The 22,975-nt window shown below is 44.9% G+C and overlaps 1 protein-coding gene across 2 annotated transcripts in view; it reads left to right on the top strand.

Annotated features, from left to right (window-relative positions):
• Nucleotides 1-81: 81 nt before the first annotated feature.
• kcnma1a (potassium large conductance calcium-activated channel, subfamily M, alpha member 1a) overlaps nucleotides 82-22,975 on the top strand; it is a 126,800-nt gene continuing 103,906 nt past the window's right edge. For both annotated transcript variants that reach the window (XM_076160444.1, XM_076160445.1), the window contains exon 1: nucleotides 82-387. In XM_076160444.1, coding sequence (XP_076016559.1) covers nucleotides 97-387 — 291 coding nt within the window. In that variant the 5' untranslated portion in view covers nucleotides 82-96. The remainder of the gene's footprint in view (nucleotides 388-22,975) is intronic.

Here is a 22,975-nt window from a genome sequence, read left to right as displayed (position 1 = left end):
TCTAATCGACAGCGCAGAGGGGGATTTGTTTTTCCGGAGCAACATGGCTGGTGAGTGGGGCTGGGGACGCTGGCACAGGCTCTCCACGGCTCCTCCATGCTAGCCGAGGCGGATGGCACCGTTCCCCATGGCAGCGACAGCTCTATGAGGACAAGCAAGTTCATTAACAATATCAATCCGGAATCTTCGATCTTAATATCCAAGATGGAAAACGTGGTCATCCCGTTCTCGTCCGAGGTGCCCTGCGACAATAATGGCCAGCGCATGTGGTGGGCATTCCTCGCCTCCTCCATGGTGACGTTCTTCGGGGGTCTCTTCATCATCCTGCTGTGGAGGACCCTCAAGTATCTGTGGACTGTTTGCTGTCATTGCAACGTCAAACCCAAGGTACAGTCACAGCTCAGTTGTTATTTGGGTGTGAATTGGTCACTTTGAAGTCTCGACACATCAATCGGGCCTTGATTGCCCTCAGATGTGCTTGTGTGTTCTGGTCCCTGTCATGGCCTCAGCGGTGCAGGTCACGGTGTGCAGAGTTTCACCCTCTCCATCGTTTTAAAGAGCAGGACTGAAAGTGTTTATTGCAGTGCCTGGATTAATGCATCACTCAGATGTGGTTGGCTGTGTTTACCAACTCCCACACTTGAATGAAGGGGGTGGTGTTGCATGATGGGAGGATGAGAGAGAGAGAGAGAGAGCGAGAGAGAGAAACTGTCTTTTCTGCCTCTGTGTGCGTTCGTGTGTGTTTGTGTGTGTGTGTGTGTGTGTGTGTGTGTGTGTGTGTGTGTGTGTGTGTGTGTGTGTGAGAGAGAGAGAGAGAGAAACTGCACTGGGCCACTTAACTTCCAGGGCGAAAGGGAATATTAAAGGGAACCATAGTCACTAGTGTCATGTAACTAAACACATGATCCCACACATTCCACCAGTGAGACCTAATGAAGTCCACTGGGACCTGATGGCGTGGACCCAATGACATCAAGGCGTCCCCCGTTCACTAAGAGTGCAATAGTTAAACAAAAAAAGCCCCCATTCCTTCTTCCTCCACTCTCTGTTATTCAATTCTTTAATTTTCCCATCAGCGCCGGCTCTAATCCGTTTAGGCTGCACATATTAAAAGCCGCGGTGGAGCGGCGAAGGCAAACCTGTCTGCAGGCCCGCTCTGGAAATAGGATGAAGGATGACTGCTCATCACTTTGCTTGGGGTGGCCCACATTAAGGGTGAATCATGGCTGATTCATGTGTGTGTGTGTGTGTGTGTGTGTGTGTGTGTGTATAAAAGCCTGCTTCACTATGACTCATGCACTGTATGGTGCATGTGTTCCCCTGGCTGAGCAGATGGCCCGTTAAAAGGTAACGCTGCACTCAACGATGTGTGCAGAACATAACGTAATGTAACGATAACCAATGTGGTGATGTTTACAATACTGCATGAACTGTGTGCACCTGCTCGTTATCGTGCACACTGACTTATTACTCTAAGAAGGGTCTGGAAACCGGCCAACTGGGCTTAGTTGTCACTGCTTTTTTTTTTTGCATTGCTGTCTTCATCAATCAATCAGAAAATAGTTCTATGTTTATAATCAAATCAAAAGAGGCTGTAATATCTGATGGTTGTGATGAGAAGGAAAGGTTGTGACAGTAAAGGTGGTGTCCTTCACCTTAAGTGGGTTCAGGATGTGTCAAGTTCAAACCGATGAGCAAACGGCCCGTTCCCTGCTTACTCCCCTGGTTTCCTTTCTAAATTTGTACAGTTTCTGTCAGATCAGATTACTTTCCAGTTTGTTTGCTTGTTTAAAAAAAGTTAAAATCCATCAAAAATCCTAATTTAGAATGCAAGATAATTCTACGTGCGCTATATAGGCTATTACTTGGTTGTCAACCTCCTGTCGTTTTGCTGTCTGCGTGGACGGCGGCACCAGAACCATATGTCACATTTTATACTTCACACTGTCTTGCCACAAGAGTGATTAGCCTGAATGTTGCAAATATAATGAGGCATCCATCTTGTGAGCACCGGTGGGTATCTGGTTGGGTCTAATCTCTTCTAAATGAGGAGAAACTGTTTGAATGCTGCCTCTCCTGCATGTTGTGTGTGTGTGTGTGTGTGTGTGTGTGTGTGTGTGTGTGTGTGTGTGTGTGTGTGTGTGTGTGTGTGTGTGTGTGTGTGTGTGTGTGTGTGTGTGTGTGTGTGTGTGTGTGTGTGTGTGTGTGTGTGTGTGCGTGTGTGTGCGTGTGTGTGTGTGTGTGCGCGTGTGCGTGTGCGCGGTGAAGGCCGAGCAATCCCCGTTAGGTGACTTTGGTGGGCTTGACACTTGGCGGCAGAGGGAAAAGGCTTGTTAGGAGTATTAGGGAGGGAAACTGGATCCCAGTGTTCAGCTGACTAGTGCGGCCAGCAAAGTTGGCATGTGTCAGAAACAGGATGCATAGTTGGCACGGCGGGTGGGGGCTTATTCTCTGGCAATACTGGGAAGCTGGAATCGGAGGCAAGGAAATAGATGTGGAAACTCTGAGAGAGACGGAGGAGGAAGTGGAAACAGAGGGTGTGAGGGCGACGAGGCCTGGAGAGGGGATGTTGCGGTGCAAAGCATTCGCGCTCCACGCTCTGCCATTGACTCGCAGCTGTGTCCCAATTCTTTTGCGCGGTCCTCTTCAGCTCCTCCTCCTCAGCATTGTGAAGAAGAGGTCACGGTCACAGTGATCTCGCAGTATGAAGAAGGAAGCTGATAAGCGTGAGGAAGGGCCAAGTAAAAGGTGATGAGCTACAGTTTGGGTGCGATTTATTTAGATATAGCAGTGACGTGTTGGCTAAGGACAAGCAGTGTTTCCTCTCCCAACCTGAGGAATCTGTGTTGGTGCCCAGCCTGGCCTGTTAGTAGCCAATTCTAAGTGTTATTTCTATTTCTTTCATCTTGGAGCTTTGTACTTGGAAGTGTATCAGTGAAGCTGTGGTGAGATGACAAATAAAGATCCTTGAGAGAGTTTTCAGTCCAAAACAGACAATAACCCAAAGTTTCATCGCCTCAATTAGGACTGAACTGTCTTTCTCTGGCTGTGAATGCAGTGAAGGCCTCAGTGACGTCTGTTCATACAGCAGCACTGAAAGCGCCCTTCTTACTTCAAGGATGAAGACGCAGATGTTGGTGAACACTGATTTATTAACACGAACTCACTCAACCATGGTACAATCCTGGCCCAAAGCCTGATGCGTGTCGTAGAAACGATGTCCAAATCTGGCCGGATCCCATCAGGCTCAGGGGGGTTGAGCTTAAAGGAGCCGTAGACCAACTGCATTCATTACCATCAGTTAGGCTCAGCTTTTCTAAGTCTGGTGGTAAATTTCAGCCGTAATACTTTTGACAGTTAGGAGGACTTAAAAGATTTATTGGGTTTTATTGAGCCACAAAAAAACAATTGATCTTATGACTCACGAAAGTTTGATTCCAAGACCTGAAATGCCGTTTTAAGGATATGGATTTACCTTCAGCTCTCCAGGTTCTCGTCGTGTACTTCACGCCATTATCGTCTAACGTTGCACCCTGAGACTTGGCATAAAGGGTTTATGTCGAGGAAAAAGTCAAAACAATGCTAATGTATTTGCAAAACTGACTGAAAAGCAAGTATAACCACTCAGTGACACCAAAGTGGGGGGAACTGCTGCCAGTGTTGTGAGCATATAAGTGCGCTCCACTTCACTCTCGCTCTACCCAGTGTTCGCATCCCCCGCTGAACGATGATTTGATGTTCGTGTTATCTAGTCTGCGTCAGGTTCTTAGGTGAGCTCCCTGCAAACACAAACAGTGACATCATAGAGCTCCATTGAGGATAAGATAATGGTTAATATCTCACAACTCTGCTAGATATTGAGAGATACCTGAGAATCTCTCTTAACCCCTCTGTTGTGACAGATTAGATTTGTAACTGTTTGCCAATTACCACAAATCACTAACAAGGCATCTCTGTTCCAGGTAAACACATTTTTTTAATCAAATTAGTCAATGAAAACAACTTATTTGCATCAACAAATGCCACAGAAATCAATGGCGTCTGTTGATGGTCCTCGCTGGGCTTTGCCAAAGCCGCTAGAGGAGCCGTGGTGTCACTGTACCTGAAATAGCCTCTGTAGAAATGAAGTAGACAGATTAATGAGAAGAATCTGCGATCCAGTGTCAGCGAAAGCGCGTAGCTGCTGTAGTTGTCGAGTATTTCGGATGCGGGTAGAAGCCGATGACATTTGTCTCTATGCAGGGTTGGGAGGGAGGTTCAGAGCCTGGTGTGCTTAAAATAAATGGAACTGAGGAATCTGATGACCAGGTGTAATGTTTAAGTGCAGTTGTACTACTGAACCCGTTGAGCATCAACACCCAACTACATGACTCAGCTGTAGATATTGATCTGGTACTTTAAGTCAAGTTATTTATATTAAATATGTGTACAGTCCAATATCACGCACACCTTTGGAGAGAAGATTCAAAGAGAGACTCGCTCTCCTCCAACAGCCAGGTGTGCATTAGGAGGGCGGGAAGGAAACGAGGTAGAAAGGGACAGCAAAGCTACAGAGAGAACACGTGATCCAGGAAGGAGATCCAAAGTAACTGTATGATTGAACCAGACAAGCAATTGGTGATCAACACTGAGCACAGAGCACGATATGAGGACTCCAGTGGAATGCTAATGCTGCTCTGTGCCTGCGTATAAACATGTTAACCATAATAACTTGGAATTGGTTGGATTTCAGAACAGCTTTTTATTGAGTTTGACTGTTGCTTGTAAAGCCTGATGCAGCTTTTAAACGATCATAACTTTTATTAGATAGTGAACTCTGTGGCCAAAAGTAGTGATTGAGAGGTAGTGGCAGTTTGAAGGTTCCTATGAGATTAAACTATCAACATTTCAGCGTAAATACCGCAAACTGCTCAGATGTATCATCATGTCTATGTAAATGATCTAAACAACTGTTGCAGTGTCAGCATAATGAACTGACAGTGGATCCATTTTATTCCTTATAAAGCCAACTATTCATTATTTTGTTTTCACTCTGCTATTCCTTAGACACCATGAAAGCTGCAACGGAGGGAATAACCGGAACTAAAAAACTCTTTTATAGACAGTACTTCTCTTCTTATTTCGGCTGATTCAGCTCTTGTGCCGAGCACCTTCAGCCTCCGCCTCATACCCCCCGGGGTGCAATATGGACTATTTTATGTGCTCTTTAGTGCCGTCAGCCGTCAGATTTTACAACAGTTTCCCTCCAAATGGTTGTGTAAGAGCGCCTGTGAGGTGCTGTACCTCCCGGCGTGAAATCTGGATGACGGTTTGTTGTGTTAGATCTGATTTATAGATCTGAGTGAGTGCCCTTATCAGAGGACCTTATTTGCACATACGCTCCTTCTAGCCTCATATATGATCTGTATGTGATAGAAAACATCAAACTAGGCCTGACAAACGTTTGAATTCAATGCTGAAAATATCCTGAAAGAATGAAGCCTGTAGGCCTGAGGCCTAAGAAATTATTAAGGATTAAGGATTAAGAAATTACAAGCAGTTTGAGTGACAGCTAAAACTCAAATCCTTTCAAGCTGCCGATTGCTTGTGAACACAGGTGCACCAATTAGGCAGAGACACAGATCTGAATCTGTCTGAATACCGCATGTCGAACAACTGGCTTGAAGCAATCACAGCAATCAACACGCAGAAGAACATAAGCTTTTATTGCTTGAAGCATTTGAAGCCAATTTAATAAAATCATATAAATAAAACAATAATAATAATAATATTAATAATAAAACACCTTCATTGCATAAACGTGGCCTGTGAACCCATTTTTGCACATTGTATACATTCTGTTATCTCACATTATCTTCCTTTGCATACTAATTTCTTATACATCGCCGTTATTGTCTTCTAGTTTCATAATGCAGTTGATTCATGCAGTATCCTGTCCTCAGTCTGGCGTATAATTTGTCTAATATGATCATTAATTTGCCTCTCTGCTGACTCATATATTTTTACTTCCACTGCTGGTAAATGTTAATGTCAAAGCTGTAATTGTGATGTGTGGTTTGCCGGTTCCCCTCTTCCAAGGCCAGGTTGTCATATCTAATTTGGAGGCGGAGTTCGGCTCACATTTCCTCTGACAGTTATGAGTCAATAGTCTGTGAATGAGATGAGAGAGAGTTAATGCTCCATCATTTAATGTTTCATAGCTTCAGCAGCTGCAAACTTTAGGAGACGGACGAAGCATAAACCCGATGTAATAACAGTTTTTTGTCTATAGATAGCGCGGCGGATGAGGTGCGGCCGACTTTGTTAGTCTGGAATAATCGCCATCATTTCCATAATTGATATTTGATGATGGATGTTCTCAGGTTTGGCTTTCACTGCAGGGAAATTGATTGAACAAACCTGATTTGAGAGCCACCTGAGCTTGTGTGTGTCTCTATGTTTGTGTCTGTGGCCAGCAAAACCTTGATTTGTGTGTGTGCGCGCTTGTGTGTTACGGCAGAGCGAACGAGTTACGCAGGGACACTCACGCCGGGCTCACCCCTCGGTGGAGTGAATTGTGGAGGTGCCTGCAGAGAGGAGCTGTTGTGAGCCTGCTTGGCAACAGACCAGCTGCATTTTGCCAGAGTAGCATAGAACACACGCGCACACACACACACACGCACACACACACACACACACACACACACACACACACACACACACACACACACACACACACACACACACACACACACACACACACACACACACACACACACACACACACACACACACACACACACACACACTGCCATCAGCTGTCGCTCTCACTAACCTCAACCTGACTTGACTCAGCCTGGCCGATGCGTCACAGTGGGCCACTTTAATGAAATCCGCGATCTAAGACCTGACGGAATGAGTACGCGTACCCTGCGAGTGTGTTGTCGTGCTCAGAATGAATGCCGCTCTGAATCCTCTCTTAGTTTTTGAGTAAATGTGTGTGCAGGATCGGTAACAAGCGACATCAAAATGTCATATTTCCCTGTTGCTTTTACACAAGTATGGCCGTATAGTTGTACGTTCAGGCTACGTGATCCTAAACCAATTACATTTAGTTCTCTTCCACCAGGGTTCCTGCTACTTCTTCGTATTGGCTACAGACTTCTGGACTTCTGACCTCATTGTTGAATCTCAGATGTGTAAAGAATATGTGTTTCCATGCGGCCCCTTACAGAATGTCAATAACTCGTCCTTCTTCCTTTCCTCAGGTCGTAGGTTATTTTCTCGTATTATATTGGATGGCTGCACACAGTAAAAGTTATATGTAAAACGTACGTAGATTTTAATTGTTTACGTTAAGGGCTTCGCTTTCACCACGGCCCCTAACTGAGACGGAGGCATTATCAAGCTGCAGGGATGCCAGTTCAATTTGCATTCTTGTCAGACGTACAAATGGAAATGATGAAAAAAGTGTCAGTTATGGCTCGTGGCTTGTCAGCAGAGATGAGATGAAAACACACGTTTCACGCTCCGATGGGGGGGAAGCTGTAGGATTACCGTAATTATCCCAATACACTGCAGGCACAATACCACTGCCTTAATTTGGAGCTTAGTTTCTTGCTATTTGGTGATTGCATATGGCCAAATCGCAATGTTGGAATTATACACTAACTCCATCGTCGGCCATTGTAGAACTTGTTTACGCACCCGTCTCTCACTCCAGACGGGAATGTGTGACTCATGAGTTACTCTTCCGGCCTTTTCTAGGTACTAATCCCTAATTCTCGAGGCCTGATTTGATGGCCATCTAGGGACAACTGTAGTGTGGCACGCTGATGTATGTTAATCCACAGACAAGGAGAGGCCATATATCAGGCCAGACTATGTATATCATGAGGCAGACATACAGGTCCGCCCCCCCGGCACCCTGTATCAATGCGTCCCTACTGTCAGGCTGTTATGTCTTCTTCGGCCAGTCTCCGGACTATTAAAAGGATCTCCACGCCTTAGGAAATATTTGGAGGTCAAGGGTCAGATGGCAAGGGTATACCTGGCTCCAAGGGGAAGAGCCCTAGACTGGCATTCCCAGTTGGAACGACGCAGTAAGGTCTAAGCCACCTGATCCTTCCCTGGCCGAACTGGCGGTGGAAAACCATTTGTGCGGTGATCCCCCCTGGTGCAGGCCGGCCAGGCTAAACCGGCACGAGGAGGCCTGTGGGAGGGAGATAGCCAGCCAGCGCTCGGACTAGCCAGTGGGATCACAGCTTATGGCTTCTAGTCCACTGGCTTTCTTCCCCAGCTGTTGTTGTCCTTAAACAGCTTAACATCAAAGGGAGTGTGTGTCTGTGTGTATGTATGAGTGTGTGTACGAGGGGGCACTCTCCCTCTAGCCAGGCCATGGAAATCAAATTTAATGCTGCTCTTATGAACGACACATACGGCTGACGAGAGAAACATGTTTACCTGTTGTGACTTTTACAGATGTGGATAAACATGTGGATTACTAGTTGAAGTGGTTGTGTTTTGATGTATGTTGACATTAACTAGATAGTCAAGGACATGGCAGTGGTGGTGACCAGTAATGCTGTCAAATGTATCTTCAGAAATACGATTAACTCTTTCGATTTCCTGCTCAGTGAGGTTTCCCATGACAACCTGATTTAATGCTTCTATACAGTGAGAGTTACCATGTCACATACTGTGGATATACAGGGCAGCAATAAAAGTGTTTCTTAGTACCTCAGTATTGATTTGTACTTTTTTTTACTGCTCACAGAATTTATACTTTTCCCGTTTACAGTTTATTGACATTAGAATCTGTGACGTCTGGATGGAGAATTACTGTAAAAATGAGTTAAGTCGTCGTTTGTTTTTACTGTTTTATTATATTTGACACTTATATTTTCATTCTTTTTAGACTAAATAATGATAAAATTGTGTCCGGTCTCCAGGCCCTCCAGTTCTGACCTCCACCCACAGAAAGGGTATCGAATTTCAATACTTCTCCTATAGAACTTTGACATTTTAGTATCATGATGTCCTTAATTCAACGTCTATCTATACATTTATGCTTTTTGAATTTCACTCTTTCAAGCATCAGATTCTGTATTGTGTGTGTGTGTTTCTAGAAATGGCCCCATTGTTCAGTGAATCCCAGTGCCTAGACAGGCCAGAAAATGCACTGAATGTCCCTGGGAGTATTCTTCTTCTGATGCTGATTATCAGGCACAGCCAGCCGTCCCCTTCTCTCCCACTGTGTCGCCCTCCTTTCCCTCAGCCCATCACCCGCCCTCAGCAATCCAGGAAGCCAGCGTAGCACTGATCTGTGGACATCAAAACGCTCTTAACGTCATAATTGGTGCTTTGAGCCGTGCACGATGATGCACAGAGGCAGGCGAGGGAAGAGAGAGAGGGGGAGAGGGAGAGAATAAAGGACATGACGGTGACCTTCAGAAATCTCAGCAGGCTGTGTTTCTGCTGCCTATATACAGCTCAGCTCTGTCTGTTAGCAACAAACAAGCTAGTCTGACCCTACGCTCAGGCCTTCCGTCCTCAGAGTGGGTGAGGAAAGAGAAAAAAAAAACTGCATGTCGCCTTCACCATGACCACTGCCCGCAGCGTCTCTGTCTTAATTAACCTCAGAGAGGGCTAAGCTAATGTGCTAATTGTTGTCCTCAGACTAAGGTTGCCCATGTGTGTGCCAGCTATGTGCCACCATGCTAACGCTGCACCACATTTGGCCGCCTGCCACTCTGTGTGTATTTGTGAAAGGAGTCTTTTTCTCTATATCAGCAAATTAATGGAGTTCACATTGGTCTGTAAATAGAGTTTGTTGCTTTTGCAGCATGTTTTGATTTTAGAGAACGAGGCGATTTGGGCGAATGTGGCCAGTATTCAAATGAGCCAGTTAGTGCTCAAGTTAGCCAGCTGTTAGCTGAACATTTTATGCTTTCTGGCTGCTAATATTTGCACAAAATCTGTAGAATGCTCTACAGTGGGAACAGATGTGTTTCTGAGCAGTCTTGGCTCCGACTGGCCTTGAAAAGAATCGAGCGTTGTGCTGCTCAGTGTCAGCATAACAGACAAGGTCAGACCTGTAATCCTTTAACTTTAACTGAAGGATATGTTGTCACTACAGAATTTAGTCTGACATACACACAAATCTAAATTGCTCCTTTCCACAAGGGACTATCTGGAAATTACACTCACGGGAGAAACACTGACACATTTACAGCGTTGCTGCTTGTCAATTATATTTTTCCAGATTGGAGGACATTTCAAAAACTTTGTAAATACTTAGAGCGTGGTTATAGTATTTTATGTGCAAGGGGCCGTCTAACAGCATTGAGTGAAGGTATAGTTGAGCGTGTTTATGATGAAGAGTATACATTCTGATGTCCCTTTAGGGTTCTGCAGTACCAACGTTGTTATATCATTTCTCATTTTGCGTGGTTGTACAGACCATGAAGGCGATTTAGGTGCAAGAGAGCAACGAAAAAATCTTTTTTAGTGAAGTGATGTCAGGGCACGGATGGGACGGATCGTTTTATGGGGATCTACAGGTCCAGCTGACATTGAGAGACGGCCTACAAGCTGAAACATGTTCCCCCAAAGTAAGCACTCTTGCTAGACGCCAATTTTACCTCTCGACTCTATCTGACATTTTCCAGAGTGGCTGAGCTGAGCGAAACGCCCGGCTGTCAATTAAAGTCTTGTCTGACTGCGGCGAATGTGAAATGCTGGGAGGTCCTTTCTCGCTCAGCTTCTACAGAGCAATTTGGGAGGATTGACGCCGACTCTTGTAAGATGATGCGTTCAGTGTTGATCCCCAGATGACAGCATGTGTCGACATCATGTACATATGATGTACAATGGTCTCGGGCTCGGGCTCGTTGTGGATGCTTCATTAAAGATGTATGATAATGACATGATATGACAGCCCTACGCCATCTAGATTAAGCCTCACTTTAATTGGTCAGTTGTTGTAAGACTACTTAATTGCTTAGCTGCCCTCCTGGGAAGCATTTGCATGTTGTATAGTTTCAATCAGTATAGATAAGTGTCCATCAAATAAAAAGCTATTCTCAACATTGTGGTCGATCTCGTATCTGTCTGTGTTCTTGACAGTGTCCACCGCTCATGCTCTCCTGTGTTGATGAGGCAGATTGATCAGAAATTTGGACGCTCCTTATTTATGATCCCTGTTAGACACTATGTAAACATACGCATGTATATACGCTTGACTGCACACATGCCCCATATGTCATCATACCGAGAAAGAAAGCACATTGTCTACGTGCGATAAGTCAAGTGGGCATTATGGAATGTGTGCAATCTCCTCCTTGCATTTAGTATTGATGATGTCTCACAGGTCTGTAATGGGTGTCAGTTATGCAGCTGCACACAATGGCTCACTCATTCCTTTCTCTCATAACTGGACTCAATGGACAATATGTATGCAGACCTGTGTAGTTCCCAATTTATCAGGGACACTTGTGGTGTATCTGTGCTGAAAAGATAATTTTTGAAGTCATACTTATTTGAAATTATACAGTACCACAGCGCTGCATATTCTGTACCTCTCACTGCTCTACTAGCAATAAGGGATGAAGGTGTGCATTACCGCCAAATACAATCTCCAAAATGACCGTAAAGTCGCACACACAGGGTATCAACAAAACCCTACGCCATAAACTGAGATGAGAGGAGTTGCAGGGCCTGCGGCGAAGCTACAAATATACGATACCTTGACAGTAATCTGAAACATCTCCATTAAAATGTATTGCAGGATTGTCGACTCTCGGCGGAGAAAAGTCCCGGAGCAAAATACTAGGAAATACATACCAAATGCAAATGTGAGAGCTGTCATGGGACTGTGTGTGAGGCTCATGTATGTAGTATGAGTAGAAATCTGATACTTGTATTTATACGCTGGTGACCATTACCACCTGCTGGGTTGTTTTCCCGATTGTAATCACTCTCCATTTGCCTCAGACTTCCCCATCTCTCCTGACACACGTGTTTTAATTATGCTGTTTACCAGGAGCGAAGCGGGGGGGATCAGTTCTAATTCAGATGAGGCAACTGCATCTACGGTGCTCGACTGTGTCGTCAAATCCTTTGGCCACGGTGGCACATGGACGTTGTGCTGCAGCTCCAATGCATTAAACATGATAGCCACGGGGCCTCAGCTAATCTGCACAAGTCGAGATTTTCAGCACCATGGAGAGCTCAGGAAGGAGACAGAGCGAGCAGCCCCTCCCCCCAGATGTTTCCCAATATTATCACACACATTTGCGCATTTGCTTCTGTGTGGATGCAAATGGAAAAGAGTTATCTGGCTGTAAAATAATAGCTTTTTGTTTCAGAAATGAAATGGACCCTCGGAAATATGAGATCTGCAAGCATGTGCAGAGAAAGAAGGGAGAAATGCTCAACAGCAGGAGCAACAATTCAGGGAGTGATCCTGTCTCCTCGAACGGCCAGGTGTGCGGAGAGAGAGAGGGAGAGAGAGAGAGAGAGAGAGTTGTAACAAAGGACACATTGATGAAGCCATGATTCAGTAAGAGAGCCTTACAATGAACACCAAACGACAGCAGAAATGTCTCCATTTACAAAAACAAAACAAAGCCGTGACCTAGTTTGGATGTGTTTCCCCCGAAAAGCCAGCGATGACAGTCCAGTCCTCCTTTCAAACTGATCATTGCTGTTTTGTACGAGTCATTCTATTGTGGTAGGAAATATTGCAGTGAAGATTGACGGAAGCTTTTAGTCGGGGTGTCAGTTGGTGTATCGTGCATTGCTACTGATACAACAGCCATATATTGGACGTGTTGGTGGTGTGTGGAAGCCTTTAACTCAGTCAGTGTTGCTGGGGTGCAGTGATAAGCAGGAGAGCATCTGGTGGCAAACTGGCCTCAGATCAAAGTGAGTTTCTTCACGCCTTGCAAAGTCAATAAAGTGTCACAGAATGCTTGCTGTCATTTCCTTTTAAATCTTGAATGCTGGTGAGTTGCTGGGAATTCACATCCCAGAAGCTCTGGGATCAATATTGGTGCCTTTTATCTCAACCGAGCTCTTACTTTCTCACTTGCCGGGTCTTCCTTTGTTCGCTTTTGCCGTCGTTCCCATCAAGGAGTCGACGGCATGACTAAAAAGTTGCATAGGGTGCAGGTCGGGAAGGTTCCAGGCACTCAGAGTCGATTGGTGGACGTAGGCTCAGTGTTGCTCTGGGCACTTTGTTCTTGACTCTGCGTTGGGAGACCGCTGAGCTTAGCAGCTGCTGCACCGAGCGTTTGTCTCAAACGACTGCGAGCAACAGAAACATGCTGGCACGTTTTCAAAAAGCCACAGGCGTTCTCTTTCTCACCCTCTCCCTCCAACAATCTGTCTTTTTAGGTTTACCTTCGTTGACTTTGTATCCTTTTGTTTTTGTTTATCAGTGTTTACATTCATGTGGTACTCTGTTTGCCCTCCCCCATCTCTCTCTCTCTCTCTCTCGCCCCCTCTCTCTCTCTGGTCCCTAAGCATCTTCGTCTGTCGTTGTCCTTCAGGTCTCCCTCCTGGTCTGTGACTGTGGTAGCCGACCTCACTGATCCTTGCCTCGTTGTCCATTTGTCTTCTACCCTTCAGCATGTAAACACAGATGCGACAGGCCATGTTTAATATCAAAGACGACATGTGTAAACAACCATGATGCCATTTCCAGTTCCAAAGTTATTGTTGTTATAGTGCCACGATCAGGTCAATTAAAATAAAAATGTTTGCACGTTTACCAAGTTTAATGGCTGTAGACTAACTGATGTGAGATGTAGCAAAGGCAAAAACATTCAATTGTATCAAATAACAAAGGAATTGGAATCAACAACCTCCTTGGCTGAGGATGGAGGAAACGAGGTAAATAAGGAGGGGGGGGGGGGGGGGGGGGGGGGAGACAGAGGGAAGGATTAGTGCTCGAATGTCTAGATTTATGACATTGTTCATTGCACCCTGCCCCTTTAAGGAATTGAATCTTGCTCGGGGAGGTCACAAATGGAAAACTACGAGTTTGGCGTGACCCTTGGACGGAGGCCTTCACCTGTTTGGAAAAGGGGTCAGGGTCAAAGTTGACAGAGGTTGTGGGAGAAATTAGCCGTCCACTTGTTCTCACATGACAGTCTACCAATCAGAGCAGAGGCGCGGTGCGTTTTTTGACGTGAAACTTTACCTCAACTGACTCCGCTGTTGTTTCCTCTTCCTGTCGACCTGGCCCTGTCCTACTAACTTGGCTACTCTTTAATTACTCCGACACGTAGCCTCTGACCGTCGATGCCACGCTCCCTGTCCATCAAAGGACGCCATTCTTGGCCGGGATTGTGCGCGGGTGTGAGATATACTTGATTTATGCTATTTAAAAATGCATGTCAGGGCGATAAGAACAAAGACACACAAGTCGAGGAAATACAGCTCCTCTTAATAAATAGATAAAGAGGTCCCTTCTTAGCCGTGTTCGTCCTTCCAGAGTCTAGTCTAAACAAAGGGAGATATGCTCATTGCTGGAGTGTCTTTACAGACCCGGAAAAATAGCACTTAATTAGCCCGAACATGTTGAATCCTTGCCTGTGTGAGCTCCATAGGTCAGAGTGTTAGAAGCTGAGATTCCAATGAATAATGCGTTTTGCTGCTGATACTGTCTGAGACACACACACACAACGCTCAGGCTAACAACAGTGGTGATAGCGGTGTGTTTAAGACTGTGTGTGTATGAGTTTGGAATAAAGTTTGGTAGCGGTTATGAGCTTTGCTAAGCTACACAGCTGGTTGTGTAAGAATGAGGAAGTTGCTTGAAAAGCTACATTGTTTTGAAAATAGCTGCACTTCTTTTAAGCTAGAAGAAAAAAGTAGCTAGCTAATCCCCAGTGCGGCTAACGTTCCCTCAGATGAGGCTACGTGCGTTGTTGCGTCGTGTTTTTGTGCGGCGCTTAAATTTAGTGTCAGTCTGAGCGGCGGCTCCCCAGGGTGCTCGGGGTCGCTGGTGGTACTCGCTCCGTTGTAAAGCCCTGACCTGGCTATCACCTCCTGTGAGGCCGCGACTCCTGGGGGTCACCGGGCCGCTCAGGAGGCTAAGGGTCATCGATTGTAGCACAGTGAAAGTAACAGCAAGTAGCTTTCTCACGCTCGTATGGTGAAGCTCCTGGGAGTCTTTTGAGAAGGTTTTTAGTTTGACGGCTAAAAAGCGATGTAATTCTATTTACGCATCCATAGTAACGCAATCCTGGATGAGCGTTTATAGCGCTACAGTGCATTCAGCCTGCTGGGTTTTTTAAAGGGAAACAATCAGGAAACACGGCAATTAATGTATTTCCACAATAGGAGGATTGTTGTTTAGAAATCACACCTCTCCGTTTGTTCACAGGCTAATTGCATTTTTGCTTGCCGCTTCTATTTATCTACCACAGAGCTCGCCGCTGCTGCTTCCTCTTTCCCCCTCTCTTTGGGGAAAACAAAACCACACAGATCAGAATGGAACAGGCGGAGCTCCCTGTGGTCTTAAAGGCGACGCTACTCTTGTTTCTACCTGAAAATGACATTCTTCATCAATGCCATATTGTTGTTGTGATACACATCTTAATTTAACTTTGTTTTATCTGTAATATTGCGATATAATGTGCTAGAACGCTGTATTATCAGTCATGTTTTGTATCTTTTAATGGCGTGAGCGGCAGCAGGTCTAAATAAGGAAGGCAAATGATACAAGCGAGGTGCTACAGGTGGAATCCCTCATGAATAATGGAGTAGCCAGTGTGTTGTTCATTTGTTGTGCGGACACAGATACTGCAGCTGCATTATTGATGGAGCGGGACTCAGCTGGGAGGCGGCCTCCTTCACCCTGATATCCATAAATATCCTGTTTTTCGCAATGTATGCCACATTACCGCACGTGTTTACCATCGTCTTCACCTTGGTGGTCAAAATATGTACGCTTGGTTGTTATGGAGTGATTCATCCGTATGTCGCTAAAAACATTTTTGTAAAAACAGAGGAAACAGGATGAAGGCTGGATGAAACCAATCGGGGAAGCAAATCGTGGTCTGTGGGCCAAATGCGGCCCTTGAAATTATCGTTTTGGGCCCCCTAGTGTTTCTTTTTGCCTGCTGTAAGTGCACATTGTCACCATCTAGTGGGTGTTACATTCACACTGCTAATGTCTTTCTACAGTTTCTTTTATTATGTTAGCACCCAGCTAATAAGATACATGGAGGACTGCCGCTGGTGGTAAAGACATGCTTACTTTGTCAGGGCCTAACAAATCGATCAATCAGTCAATCACAGCTGCACCCTGGATGTTGTTGTTGTTTTAATTTGTGGTGTCTTGTAATACCATACAGGCCGGGTATTTTAATGAAAAATAATCAATCGGTCAATTCCAGAAAATGTCAGATCCCTCTGCACATTGACTTCTAACAAGTCTCCATTTTAATTGCAGTGATCTGTATGCTGGGTGCCTGCTTCGGCCATCACTTGCATATTAATTCCAGCATAAACCTTTATTTTTGAATGAGCTCAAATATATCCAAAACAAACACAAATATTAAGAACACAGACTTCCATCGTCTCTAACTGTGTGTCTGTAACACACATAATGAGCAGTGCTGGCCCGCAGCCCAACCTAATCACCAAACACTGCAATGGTGCAGCCTGTAATTGTTGCCTGAAATTGTACTTTCCTCTCTTTGTACTGAGACCTTTTTGGTTCTATCAGCAGAGACAACTTGACCGGCGCTGTGCAGGATCTGTGCCCTGATCCCAAAGACCCAGGCATTCTAGGAACAACCCTGTAATCGGTGCTACCTCCTGGAACTACCCAGTGATGCTTGGCCCTAATCCAGCCGTTATAGTAAACAACAGCTGTAGGGCAGCAGTGCACTCTGATTAAGAGGAAAAGGACAAATACTGTACCTCAGTGTTCTACAAGTGTGCTGCGCTCATTCATTTTGCACATATTCGCTACTGGGAATAACAACAGAATAGAATCATTTGGTCTTGGGTGATTCAATACAGTGATTGAATTGTTTGCACAGTAATATAATATAGTGATTTGGCTGCAGTGTGCTATTTGTTTAGATACTGCATATAGTGTGTACTCTGCAATGGGCTCTACTGTCTGTAATTGCATTGGGAAATGCCTCATACAGTCTATGCAGGATTCCTTTATACCTCCATGTTCCGACAGCTTCTCCAGTGCCTCTAGTTCCTTCTGATACTTTATAGCCAAACTGAATGCTGCCGTAATGGAACTAATGCTGGGTAATGGCAGAATCTCACAGATCCACCCATGCCCTGGACAGGCAGTACATTACCCAGACACATGCTAGACACACAGAGGCCATATGGGTGTTTGGTTGCTCTCCGTTTGCGTAATGTTTTTTCAGGCATGCTGGAGTCTTCTCGGCTTGTCATTGTTGAACAGGGTTTTAAATAGACGGGGGTATTTGGAGACAGCTTAGTTGCAACTGCAACACACGTGATTGAATTAGAGTGCTGTCAGTTGCGTCCATTATAGGGGTCCCTTGGATATTTTCCATCAGTACTCTGGTTGTGAGAGTGTCTCTTGTTACACAGCTTTTCATGGCGTCTTTAGCTGTGCATAGTCTGTGCTGATCGATCGGCACGTCGCATTTTCACATTTTAATCGCTGTGTGATCTGGATTTTAATTAATGTCCATCAGTCAGGTTTTCTATGCAGTCAAAAATGAATCATGTCAATGTAAGTTGTACTGATGGCATTAACTATCAGCTGTTGTTATGGCGTCCAACGATTACACTTTTCTGAAGGACCCCTTTATCTACCAAGAGAACGTAAAATCTCAAACCCCACAATTGTTGTTAACCAGATCCCCACAGGAGAATTTCCAAGCAGGTCACACTGTGTAAAAAGCTTAGTGCTAAATTTTGACTGACAGCAAGTCTAATAGATCAACAACTGAAAGCCCCTAAGAATGGGTGACACAGCGTGTGAAGCATGTCAAGCGGCTCTACAGGCTCAAGAGGCGTCGTCCGCTCTGGCCGCTCGCTTGGTGCGATCAGCAGCGACCTCACCGATGCTTGTTATAAGTTGCTGCGTTCTTATGTTACCCTGGCCCAGATCTATCCTCGTCTTTGACATTTCCTTGAGATTTAGCCGGGTGTGGCATCTGGGGACATTAGACCCGGGTGGGAGATTTAAATGTCTTGTAAAGCGCGAGACCCCAGGCTTGAGTGTGTACCAAGGTTGCACTTGGACTGTTTTAACCTCCACCAGGCTAAAAATAATGTGGCGGTATTTTGGTATTTTGCCACCTGCATTATTAGATCGCCCTTCATTTAGCTTACAACTTCACCTTTGATAGGAAGTAAAACACATGCAGTAATCATTGTCTGTGAATAAATGTACATAGATGCAAAATCTTAACTGAGACTTGGTAACATGTATCTGAAAATAACTTGCCGTGCTCGTGTTTCTCTAAACGCTTCTTATGTGCTCGAGGTAATGAGATCATTTTCCTAAGATTGCGAGAAAATGGAATGCTTCCCAATGTTAAGCAGATATTGCAGCTGCAGCCCAATCATCACGGGAAAGCAGGAGTGTATCGATCAGTGCCTCACATTTCTGTTCAATCCCGGTCTGGTTGAGGGCTGAAATGATTTCACACACAGTACCTCAGTGTGTGTGTGTGTGTGTGCGTCACAGAGGAAGCTGCTTTCTCAAGGTCTCCAGAAAATGATTTTCCTGTCTTGAGAAAATAAAGACACTGCACAACTTTTCTTGGCCTCTGTACTACGCTGTGTGTTTCGAGTGCGCACTCTTAAATCACCGACCGGCTTTAGATTTGCAAATGCAGCCTGAGTGGAGCCAACTGGCCGTCAGGCTCGGGAGCCAAGTTACTTTGGATGCTGGAAATGGCTCAGATCTCAAATTCAAATGAAATTATAAATTGGTTTCTGTCCTTTATAGAAGGATGGGGGCAGATCAGATCAGAGGAGGACCCCATAAAGAGCCAGTACCTTAAAATGCCCTGTTCTCACTCAGTGTGCATAGTGGTTTGTTCTAGCACAACAAATCATTGCAAATTTCTCAGAATAAACCCTAAATGGCATGATGACATTTTACAAGCAGTTAAGAAGTGAAGTTTGAAGCTGTCGAATTCTCCGTTTTCTGATTCAGATTCATTGACTTTCCTCCCTCTCTCTCTCTCTCTCTCTCTCTCTCTCTCTCTCTCTCTCTCTCTCTCTCTCTCTCTTTCCCCCCGCACCCCCTGTCTCCCTCTCTCTCTTACTCTCTCTCCTTCTCTCGCTCTCCTGGTATTTTCTAACACTAATCTGTCTTTTCTCTCATTTCCTCCCTGTTGCTCTGCTTTTCTACCTCCCTCTGCCCCCTCCTCCAAACCTCCGCTCCCACACACACACACACACACACACACACACACACACACACACACACACACACACACACACGTACTCACACATACACACACGCATGCACACTGTCTCACACACCTACTGTCTGCCCGCCAGGTCTCTGTTGCTAGGCGACAAGCAACGAGCGATGGACTGCTCTTATGAGAGCAACGTTTGTCCACCATGATCTCATCCTTCCCTATGCCTTACACGCACACATAGCACACACACGCATACATAGTACACACACAGACACACACACGCACATGCACACACATATGCACACACAGATGTACACACTGGATTTTTCCAGAGTAATGCTGTAGCAGATTTCCAGTAGAGAGAGATTAGTGTCAGGAGAGGCTGCATATGAAGCTTGGTTCATATGACACCATTGACTTTGAAGGTCGAACAAGTAAATTATGGATTTGAGATCTGAATTTGAAGAAGAAAGAATGAAATTGCACAAAATGATCAAGTCACAGTCACTTTATATTTACAGCCAGTGTCTTGAATTCCAGATTGTTGCTTTTCACACAGATTCATCGTTAATTTATTCAACAAAGTCTGTTTTTGTAATATTGATGCTTGTTACAAATTGATGCAATCGACTGAATCTCGTTCCCCGACAGCGCTGTCGAACTGAAGGGAACATTTCCTAACGGCAGATAAATTAAAAGAGAATTCTGCTTGATATTAAAATTTTTGAAAAACTGCATCAGCTCAACTAAAACAACAGAATCAGATAGAATAGAGTTTAACTGAGCAACTAACAGAGATGAGACACACACACACATACACATTTTACCCTGCTAACAAGGCAGACTAAAGAGATTTTGATTTGCCTTTGCACAAATGTACTCATTAAAATTGGTTCTTGTCCTAAAGCAGATTTCCTCTCGCTCATCTTGGGATGTTTCTCATTTTGGAATCTTTTTTTTTTAGCTCAGATGTTTTTCTTTGAGGCATTTCTACACAAGCCAGTTATTCTGCCGCACACACAGATGATGGAAACTGTAAGCCTGGACCTTTGCACTTCAACACATTTCAATCCAGCAGTATATTATCTTTCTGAGTGTTACTCGTTTGTGTTTAGAGCAGCTTACACTCAAAACACAGCGTTCAATAAACACAGCTTGTCTCTTTACTTTATTCCTTGTTGTGGCTCTGCTGCAGAAGATGATTTAATGTGGACTACTCCTGTCGCTGTGAAAGCTTTATTATCGTTATCCGTTAGTTCAAGAGAGTCGCACTGTTTCTGTTTTTGTCTTGGGTTCTCCTTCTTCCACGTCCGACATTGTAGTGACTTATTTCTGAACTATTCCTGTGATTTAGACGGGTACAGCTCGGCTTATATTACGGGAGGTACAGTAAGATAACGCGGTCAGTGTGCCACAGGAATCGGATATTGTGTGACCCTGTGAGGTGACAGGGGTATACTCTAACTCACAAAGGTGGCATTTATTGTCTACTTGTTGCTTTTATTGTGTCCAGTTGCTATGCGTTGTGTCTACCTGGTGAACTGCAGAGGTCTTCACAGGTCCTGGTTGTTTGGTGTTTTAGTCTATTGGTGCTTTGAAGTCCTACTCTTTATTTTGACTGTTACTGTAACGATCTTTGTGCTGTCAGCTCCGTGTGGACGTTTGCACCGTACGCTGAATCAGAATCTGCCATTACACGTGTTGCTCCGACCAGTGAACCCCTGCCTGCCTCCGTCACTTCCCCTTCTCATGTTACCCAGCTGCAAATCTCCCTGTTGCTTCATCCCTTTTGATTAGCCCCTCGGGCTCTTAAGGCTTTTATTTTGACAAACGAGCACGTTGCTGAGGCTGTAAAGCACTTACAGCAGTATTGATTAACAGTGGCTATTAGCCCATGCAGAGGAGACGAAGATGTTCTTACAGTAAACCTGGTTTCCACTGGTTATCCCGAGCCTGTTAAATAAACGCAGTAATTCCGGGGATGCATTATGTGAAGTTCCTCACTGCTGTATTACTGCAAACTGCATAATGGGCACGCATGAGTGGATTAGTGAGACTCACATTAGCTGTGGACTCTCGAGATGAAAGAGAACGCAAACAGGCTCCACTTTGGTGTAACACATTTTATTATTCATGGGTCTTTTCACTTAGATGACAGAGAGGTTTTCTCTGAAAAACAAAGTAAATCCAATGACATGTAAAAACTTTAAAATAACACTCATTAAGATGGTGAGCCAAAACAATGTTCAGCAGTGGGAGAGAAAGGTAGATATGTATTGTATTCCACATTTCAATCAATACGTCCCATCTGCTCTCCATCACAGTGCCAACATCACTGACTGACTCTGCCAGGAACCCTGCTTTTTGTTACTCAACCAAATTGTTGAATTACATGAATAAAACACACAAATGATAAAGAATACATTTTTTTACAATAACAATACTAATATTTGTTTATTTATTTGTTACTTGTAGAAAGTCTGGGTTCATCCTTAGCTCATTTACTTCATTCATCCATATTGCTGCGTATTGTTTGATGAATGAATATGAAGTTTATTGCAACCAAACTTGATGCACTCACTAAGAAAATAAATCACTAGTTATGCAAAAACTGAAACCTGACGGTGGCGCTATAACAGTAATGGCTACATTTTGTCAGTAACTTTGCAAATCATGAGTCAGTCAGGGTCAACAGCCTGTCCAGACAGAGATGGAGTCACACTCAGGGGACTCCTCGGCCTTGGTGGAGGTATGAGCTCGAACGATTTCCCTTTCTTCTAACTCAGCGGTGCAGCCCTGTAACAAACCAGGGAGAGTCAGATTGCTGAGGTGTTTTTCTCCCCGCCATGGCAGGGAAAGCCTCCCCGCGACCTCGGCAGAAAGGCAATCCCACAACACCGTATCAGCGCCGCAAATCCCCAAGCCTGCGCCCAAACCGCAAGACCATTACAAGCGGAACAAGCGGCCACAGCAGAAATCCGAGCGCGTGTTCCGTCACAAACACAAGGTCGGCACTGCATGCTGGGATCTTATTCCTAAGTAATTATCCCCTCAGTGCGTCCCGGCAGCCCGCTTTTCACTTGACATCACGTGGAGGCGGTGGAGTACGGTCCACTGTTCCACCGACGGCAATGACCTTTCAAATAAATACACAAATTGGTTTACCGCACTCACATCTTGCATAATTGCTCCGATTGTCTGTTAGATCCAGACTCTCTCTCTCTCTCACACACATACACACATACACACATATTCTTTCTGTCTTGGGGCAGAGTAGAGAGAACCAGGCTTTCCCCATGGAGCTTCCTGGGGGGGGGGGTGTGAGCCCAATCTCCTGCTTGTTAACTCTTCGTCTCGTTGTTTCTTCTTCCTTAACTTCAGGGGTAAAAACATGCAAATCCTGCATCAAGCTGATTTGTTTACCCCCAGTGGGAGGCACTAGATCTAAATTTGAAATGATTAAACGAGCCCAGAGTCGGAAAATGATTCGCTCTTCCATTTGTTAGCCTCCGAGCGGTTTCAAATCAAGGACGAGTCTCTGAATCATTAGGCACAGACGACTGCCTGTTTTACTGCCTTGGAACGAGAACATTTGTGGA

This window comes from Genypterus blacodes, unplaced genomic scaffold (genome assembly GCF_046128005.1).
Source record: "Genypterus blacodes isolate CSIRO-AG114 ecotype Tasmania unplaced genomic scaffold, CSIRO-AGI_Gbla_v1 ptg000105l_1, whole genome shotgun sequence".
In the NCBI taxonomy this organism is placed as follows: domain Eukaryota; kingdom Metazoa; phylum Chordata; class Actinopteri; order Ophidiiformes; family Ophidiidae; genus Genypterus; species Genypterus blacodes.
The sequence above is the reverse complement of the archived record's forward strand: the minus strand, read 5'-3'. Positions and strand labels throughout refer to the sequence as shown.